This window comes from Sander lucioperca, chromosome 17 (assembly GCF_008315115.2).
Source record: "Sander lucioperca isolate FBNREF2018 chromosome 17, SLUC_FBN_1.2, whole genome shotgun sequence".
Classification (NCBI taxonomy): domain Eukaryota; kingdom Metazoa; phylum Chordata; class Actinopteri; order Perciformes; family Percidae; genus Sander; species Sander lucioperca.
In genome coordinates this window covers 5,725,806-5,734,428 of record NC_050189.1, presented here as the reverse complement: position 1 = coordinate 5,734,428, position 8,623 = coordinate 5,725,806, and the positions used below count along the sequence as shown (strand labels likewise).

General features: G+C 37.2%; 1 protein-coding gene across 1 annotated transcript; it reads right to left on the bottom strand.

Moving 5' to 3' along the window:
* Positions 1–4,795: 4,795 nt before the first annotated feature.
* LOC116053397 (growth-regulated alpha protein-like) lies at positions 4,796–6,470 on the bottom strand. The gene is made up of 4 exons (XM_031304505.2): positions 5,680–6,470; positions 5,366–5,474; positions 5,150–5,230; positions 4,796–4,934 (listed from the first exon to the last, which is right to left on the bottom strand). The coding sequence occupies exons 1-4, from the start codon at positions 5,738–5,740 to the stop codon at positions 4,874–4,876; spliced, it is 312 nt and encodes a 103-aa protein (XP_031160365.1). The 5' UTR covers positions 5,741–6,470; the 3' UTR covers positions 4,796–4,873.
* Positions 6,471–8,623: the final 2,153 nt, after the last annotated feature.

Here is an 8,623-nt window from a genome sequence, read left to right as displayed (position 1 = left end):
CGTGACCCATTTCTTCTGTAAAGCCGTGCCTGTGTTTGGATCTCTCCTCCGCACAGCCCCGCCTTCCTGCAGGCTGCAGCGAGATACACTTGCACACACGGCCCACCTGCAACATGCAGACAGACACAGCGCCGCCAGTCCAAACTACTGACATTTGTCTACAGTTGTAATTGTTATTAACACAGCTATATATTGTTAAGTATGAGAGGGAAACCTGTATTGGTACCAGTGTTTCCGCTAACTCTCTGTTATTGCGGCCGTCATGGCGAAAAACACAGAAGAAGTTATTGAATGGAACTAACTTCAGTTCATTGAGTAACAGCGTGTGAGACGAAGCCTGCTGGACCTGGGCGAGAGATGTGACCCATGGCCACATTATCATAGTTCATAAAAATGCAGCGCAGCCAGGGACGATACAGACATTTCATACACAAGACGTGTGTAACGCCACTGACCCGCCAAAGCGCATTTGACCCGTACTGGACTCATTCATAATGAGTCAGCCGTCACTCTGTGAGTAGCCTAGCATACGCTTCAGTCCATCGCACTCCCCCTCTCCCTATATGAGCTACTGGGCTATCCGGGTCTGTTATTGTTGTTGAAAACAAGTGAAGGAGCTTTCTCAGAGATATATTTTTTTAAATATATCCCAGGCTATTTATTTCAGATAATTTACATGTGTTGCAGCTGTATATTTTCAAATTGGGCAGGAAACCCTGTCTTTGCATTTTATTTTAATCACATCTGTTTTAATAAAAGAGCTTGTGAAAAGTGGCTTTGACTTAAAACTGAACATTTAGCCCACTTTGTAAAAATATAGATATTAGAGATAGAGATATATATTGTGTATCGCCATTCAGCCGAAAAATATTGAGGAAAATAACAATGGAGAGGCGATCCGACAATATGGTGGGATGCTATGCAGGCTGTCATTAGGGGAAAACTGATAGCTGAAGCAGCACACGTAAAAAGATTTAAATTGGAGGCATACAAAAAATATACAGATAATCTGAGGGAATCGGAACAGGAATATCAGAATACAAATGATACAAAAACTTATCAACAGATCAAGATATTGAAAACAAAGATAAATGACTTGCTATTGGAAGAAGTTGAAAAAAAGAATAAGTTTCTGAAACAGAACTACTATGAAGCAGGCTCGAAGGCTACTAAATTGCTAGCGAAACAAATACGAAAACAACAAGTGCTAAGCAACATATGTAAAATCAGAGATCCAAATACAAATTAGTTAACCCACAACCCAGAGGAGATAGAGAAAATCTTCCGGAGATACTATGAGGAACTATATTTACACAGCCAGACTCTGTGGATGAAGAGGAAATGAGAGTGTTTTTAAATTCATTGGACCTGTCATCGATCGGTAATATTCAAAATGATAGGCTAACGGCTGATATTACAATGGAAGAGGTAAATGATGCAATAAGTACATTAAAAAATAATAAATCTCCGGGCAGTGATGGATACCCCGCAGAGTTGTATAAAATGTTTAAAGATGAGCTCACACCACTACTCTTGGCTTCTTTTAATTGGACACTTCAAAACAATAAAATACCTCCTGGACTGAAGCAATCATTACAGTCATCCACAAACAAAGAGACAAAGAGCACTGTGGAAATTACAGACCAATCTCGTTGCTAAACGTGGACTATAAAATATACACAACAATTATTTCAAAACGATTGAATACTTTCATAACAAAAATTATAGAGGAAGATCAAACAGGATTTATAAGCGGAAGGCAAATGCAGGACAATATCAGAAGAACTTTGCATATTGTAGACGAAGCACAACAGAAAAAACAAAGCATTATATTAGTAAGCATTGACGCGGAGAAAGCATTCGACTGTGTGAATTGGAGATTTTTGTATCAAGTGCTAGAACGATTTGGAGTTAACAGTGAATCAGTACAATGCTAAAGACTCTATATCAACAGCCCACCCCCAAAATTAAAATAAATGGAATGTCTGACTGATAAAATCAACTTGCAAAGGTCTACCAGACAGGGTTGTTGCCTGTCACCCACTTTGTTCGCTCTTTTTGTAGAACCGTTGGTGCAAGCAGTTCGTCAGAATGAAGAACTGGAGGGAGTAATGGTGAACAGAACAGAACACAAAATAGGACTTTTTGCCGATGATATCATAGCCTTCTTAGAAAAACTGAACAAATCACTCCCTGTACTGATGAAACTTTTAGAAACGTACAGGCACCTCTCAGGATATAAAGTTAATATATCCAAAACACAGATACTACCATTTAACTACACTCCATCAAAAGAGATTCAGGATTCATATCATCTTGATTGAAACCCAAAGAAAATAAAATATCTGGGGGTCTCCATCACTAAAGGATTGTCTAAACTATAAGAAAATGATGACAAAATAAGCCAAGAGATACAAAAAGACATTGGAAGATGGGCTACTCTGCCGCTAGATTTTAACTCGAGAATTGAAATAATCAAAATGAATGTGCTACCTAGGCTCCTCTATTTATTTCACTCTCTACCAGTAGAGGTCCCTCAAACCCAGTTTGTGACCTGGAACAAAATAATATCAAGGTTTATCTGGGCAGGTAAAAAAATCTAGAATTAGGTTTGAAACTCTCCAGCTGCCAAAAGACAGAGGGGGAATGGGTCTACCCATACTACTTTGCAGCCCAGCTGAGATATTTACTCTGCTGGTGTAAACCAGGTTACACAGCAAAGTGGAAAGAAATGGAGAAAGAGTTTGGAGGATACCCAATTCAGAATGTGATCGGAGATAAAGAAACATACAATAAAATTAAAAATAAAATCGACTCAATTACATTGTTCACTCTGGAATTATGGTATAGAATAATCAAAAATTATGGGATAAATAAGGACATACATTTGTTAAAGTGGGTTGCATCTGACAGTAATTTCAAACCTGCCAGTTATGACAAGAGATTTGAACAGTGGGGAATTAAGGGAATTACGGCATGGTGCACTCTAGAGAAAGATGGGAGGCTGGAGAGTTTTCAGAACATGAGAGTCAAATATGATCTGGGTAAACATGAATTCTATAGGTACTTACAACTAAGAGATTATTACAGGAAAGAAATCAAGGTGGATCCCTCCACGCAAGTGAATGGTGTGATACAAACAATAATTAGTATTTACAAGGACACTAAAATTAGAATGATATCAGTATTGTACCAACAATTGACAATAAACAAGAATACAACTAATTATATAAAAGAAATGTGGGAGTCAGAGTTCAACATAGAAATCTCGGACAAAGATTGGCTAAATATGTGGAAAATGCATCAAACATCCACCAATTCGCAGATATGGAGGGAGTTATCTTGGAAACACTTGGTCAGATTCTTTATCACGCCCAAGGTCAAGAGTAAATATTTGAGTGTGAATCTATCATGCTGGAGAGAATGTGGAGCATCAAGCTCAGATCATGCGCATGTATTTTGTTTTTGTTTTTGTTTTCTAGTGTGGCTTTGTTTGTTTTTTTGTATTGCCTAATATGAGGTGTACGTGTACAAAGAGAAAAATCAATAAAAACCAAAGTGAAAAAAAAAAAAAAAAGATGTAGGGAGTTTATGACTGAAGGTATGTGAAGTAGGCTAATGTGCAGTAGTTTTATTTTATTTATTTATATTGTGCAATATACTCCTTTTACTGTATTCTATTTATTGATGTGTGTATGTTATGTGTTAGATAAATAGCGCTGTAGATTTCTGGTTCAATGTTTGTGTCGTTGATTATGTGTCAATATGCCTGTACTGTACAACAAATTGCCTTTCGGGGACATTAAAGTTTTCTAAGTCTAAGGGGCCGCAGACAGTTTGTCCGACGACCCCATGCACTGAATTCAAGCCACAGTACACTGTGAAGACAGTAAAGCATGGTGGTGCAAAAATTATGTTATAGGGATGTTTCTCATACTGTGGTGTTGGGCCTATTTATCGCATACTAGGGATCATGGATCAGTTTCAATACATCAAAATACTTGAAGAGGTCATGTTGCCTTATGCTGAAGAGGAAATGCATTTGAAATGGGTCTTTCAACAAGACAATGACCTAAAACACACCAGTAAGCGAACAAAGTCTTGGTTCCAGATGAACAAGATTGATGTTATGGAGTGGCCAGCCCAATCCCCAGACCTCAGTCCCATAGAAAACTTGTGGGGTGACATCAAAAATGCTGTTTCTGAGGCAAAACCCAGTAATGAAGAGGAATTGTGGAATGTAGTTCAATCGTCCTGGGCTGGAATACCTGTTCACAGGTGCCAGAAGTTGGTCGACTCCATGCAACACAGATGTGAAGCAGTTCTCAGAAATAATGGTTATGCAACTAAATATTAGTGCAGTGATTCAAAGTAAAGCAAACCCTTGAGACATTGTTTCAGTTTCTACAGTAAATGTTTGAGTTTCTAAAGAAAAATGCAAATACTGCTATTTTTTTGAACAGCCTAATATTCCTTTTTCTTCACTTTCTGTAAAGGTATAACACAAACTTGATCAATTTTGATTTGGAATTGAATGTGCAGTGTTCCCAATGCATTGATATTATGGAATTAAAACTATTCTAAGGATTTTGAGCATTATTCACTTTTTTAAATCACACTGCTATTATTTTGAACACAACTGTAAATGGAAAACAAAAAAAGTTCACTTTTACGATCATGTCTTTCATGACTGACCTTCACTTTATTAGCTGCCAGCTTGAATTACAACATGTATACACATACAAGTCTTGTACAGAAAGTTTGAAAGACCGTTATAATTTACTTTCAAGATTGTGTCAATAAAATCACACCATTGTGGATACATACAATACAATCACAGTTAAAAAACAAACATATTAACCATGGATCAAATCTATGCTGTGGTTGTTTTGGGGCTGGTGATGTTCCTCTTAGCAGCATGGACCGCCCTCTGCCTGTAAAGAAAGCATATCATGTTCAACCTTTGACATTTTAATAATCTGAAACAGAGGTTTCCAGCTTTTTTGAATTGTGACCCCTTAAATGTAAGTAATGTCTACTTGTCTCTTCTCTCTCTACTTTTCTCATCTAATTACATACATATTAGTTTACACTGTGTTGGAACAATGGCCAGTGAAAGCACACCATAGAAAAAAAGCTTTGGACTTACATTTGTATTATCTGCAGGACTTTTTGGGTGAAGGCTGAACTGGGGTCAAGACACCGTGAGCTCTTATCTTTCAGTATGGCACTGTAGGAGAAAGAGAAAACTTTAATGTAAAACAACTCTCTACACAACACTTACAAATTATGATCATTGGAAAATCAACATTAAACACTGAAAAATAAAAAACTACTTTTTACTCAGGTTACTGCAGACACTTACATGACTTCTTTTTTGTTGCAGTATGGACAAGGCTGATTCTCCTTGACATCAGCGATGAGAGAGGGATTAACATACTTGCTTGTTTTTACACACCTGCACCGCAAAATAGCTGGAAAAATTGAGACAGTTTAACAGTCTCAGTTTAAATAATCTATGTAACAGCTACAGTTTCACCTCTCATGTTTTCTGATATGTTAGGCCCAGCAACAGACAGAGGGAGATGTTTGCAGTCAAGGTTTAGCTCATTTAAAGCCATATAAATGCAGAAATACAGCAGAAAAGCTTTCCACAATCCTATAAATTAACACACTTACCCATTGAAGTGTAAGTGATACAGCAGGCTAGGATAATGATGCACTGGATTGAAGTATTCATCCTCGTCTTAAATGATGCAGAATCCTTGTCTCACAAACTGAAGCAAAGCCTTTCGTTTTTGCAGTCTTCTACTCAGATTTGAAGAATCCTCCTATGCTGAATGTGCAATACTGTGAGACCCATGTTTTCTGCACCTTCCTTTTATACTCTCTCAGTTAAAGTGAACAGTTTTCCTAAGAAATGTGTTTGCAGGCCTCCCACCCCTTTTTCCCACTCTTACTCTTTTGTAATCCATCCTTTTAAAGACTTCCTGTGCAACGAGGAACATGTTGAGTCATATTTGCCCTTAAAGGTGGCTTCTGCTTTATCAATGCTGCAATTTGACATGATTTGAACTCTCACTCCGAAATGCCATCTCTTATGAGTCACTTTTGCACAAAAATTAGTGCTACTGCAGATCCTTCTCTGGTCATCTGTATATTTGTTGAGGATGTCTCTACTATACATGGTTATTCTAATAACTGTTATCTCATGTTTAGACAATAAAGCACTGACTTCCCCACTGCTTACTGGTAGTGTAAAATATTTATTTTGGCATTCAGTTTACAGCACTCATCTGCTGATAGAAGAATGACCTGCATGAATATTCATGCTTTCAAAAAATGAAAATAAGGGAAGCTTTTTCAGACCCCACCTTTGGACAGATATCTTCTTCCTTGTAACTCAAAATGTTTACAACAGGGATTATTTTAAATCCAAGTTGAACTCGTCTCTTAGAAGGGATCAGGCATTTTCCTACAGTATCTTTATTGTAATTGCCTTTTTATATTCATTGGTTTGTCTTTATGTACAGTTGTGTTCAGAATAATAGCAGTGTGTTTAAAAAAGTGAATAATGCTCAAAATCCTTAGAATAGCTTTTAATTCCATAATATCAATGCATTGGGAACACTGCACATTCAATTCCAAATCAAAATTGATCAAGTTTGTGTTATATCTTTACAGAAAGTGAAGAAAAAGGAATATTAGGCTGTTCAAAAAAATAGCAGTATTTGCATTTTTCTTTACAAACTCAAACATTTACTGTAGAAACTGAAACAATGTCTCAAGGGTTTGCTTTACTTTGAATCACTGCACTAATATTTAGTTGCATAACCATTATTTCTGAGAACTGCTTCACATCTGTGTTGCATGGAGTCGACCAACTTCTGGCACCTGTGAACAGGTATTCCAGCCCAGGACGATTGAACTACATTCCACAATTCCTCTTCATTACTGGGTTTTGCCTCAGAAACAGCATTTTTGATGTCACCCCACAAGTCTTCTATGGGATTGAGGTCTGGGGATTGGGCTGGCCACTCCATAACATCAATCTTGTTCATCTGGAACCAAAGTATTTTGATGTATTGAAACTGATCCATAATCCCTGGTATGCGATAAATAGGCCCAACACCACAGTATGAGAAACATCCCCATAACATGATTTTTGCACCACCATGCTTTACTGTCTTCACAGTGTACTTGCATTGGCATGGCTTGAATTCAGTGCATGGGGTCGTCGGACAAACTGCAGCCCCTAGACCCAAAAAGAACAATTTTGCGCTCATCAGTCCACAGAATGTTGCGCCGTTTCTCCTTTGGCCAGTCAATGTGTCAAAAATGTGTCAAATTTCAACCTAATCAGTACATGTCTTTTTTTCAGCAATGGGACTTTGCGGGGGCTTCTAGCTGATAGCTTTGCTATGCAGCAATTTCTGGAACGACCCATTTTGCTGAGTATTTCAGTGTGAAATGCACTATAACCAGCATGCACAGCATTTGCTTCCTTCCTTCCTTAAATATGGGCCATAATTGACACCTGTTTCTTCACAGAATCAATCACCTCACTAATTGAACACAACACTGCTATTATTTTGAACATGCCCCTATAAATTACAGATTCAATTACACAGAATGAGCAGCATGCATGTCATGACTGTTGGGTCTGTTGGTTTTCTATGACTCTACAACACTTACTAGTAAATTATTTGCCATGTAGAAATATCACTTCTACCAAAAAAATTTGATTTATGAGGTTAGTGATGTTGGACTGCTATTATTTTGAACACAACTGTATGTATTATACTTTCACACTATATAGCATTCTTCTTTTATTTAAAAATCTGTCCCTTTAAAATAAATATAAACACACATTTCTATTTCGAAATATATGGAGGTAACAAGATGTGGGTTATATCTAGCAATATTTCAGAATGAATTCTATTATAATATGTTATCATTTTGCCCATTTTTAATCTTGTTTTAAAAATCTAAACTTTCTGGAGCTTTTGACCACATTTTATGGTCTTTCTATCTGATGGAGTTTGCTCAGTTGTCATGAAGATACCACAGTTGTCATCACATGGGGACCCTCGTTGACAGCTGATCAAATTCCATCTGCTGAGGAAGACTGCAAGATCTGATGGAAAGTACTGAAAAAGCGAGTAAATGGACCTTGGGTACAGATATTCTTTTTGTCTAACTAATATAAATTTTTAACATTGCATCGCTAAATGGCTTGTAGCCATTCATCCTAATAGTTCTCTGGACATGGAAATGATTTTTGTTCAATGAAAATTTTAAAAATGGAAATTAATTAATAAATACAAATTTGTCTGAATAGCATATTTGTTTTCACAAATGAAAGAAACCATGAATTGAGATAGAAAGTTGGGAGAATGTATTCAATACACAGTAAATGGGTTACAGAACTATGGTAATGTAACCCTATCTGTCAGACCGCAAGCCCCAGCAAAGTCTGACTCTGCGTTGTGTTTATTTAGGATGTTGGATATACCAGAGCACGTGGCAGGGACAGGGAAAACGGGTGTCCAAATGGTGGTTGAGACAAGCAAAACCTTCCTATTTATTGAGTCTTCCCGAAAACAAACGAGAATATGACCTC

Excerpts from the sequence above, each read along its gene's own strand:
- LOC116053397 (XM_031304505.2), bottom strand. The coding sequence starts at position 5,740 with ATGAATACTTCAATCCAGTGCATCATTATCCTAGCCTGCTGTATCACT. Across the intron at positions 5,231-5,365 it reads TGCAACAAAAAAGAAGTCAT|TGCCATACTGAAAGATAAGA; the intron begins GTAAGTGTCTGC and ends TTTCTCCTACAG. Across the intron at positions 4,935-5,149 it reads GTCCTGCAGATAATACAAAT|GCAGAGGGCGGTCCATGCTG; the intron begins GTAAGTCCAAAG and ends CTTTCTTTACAG.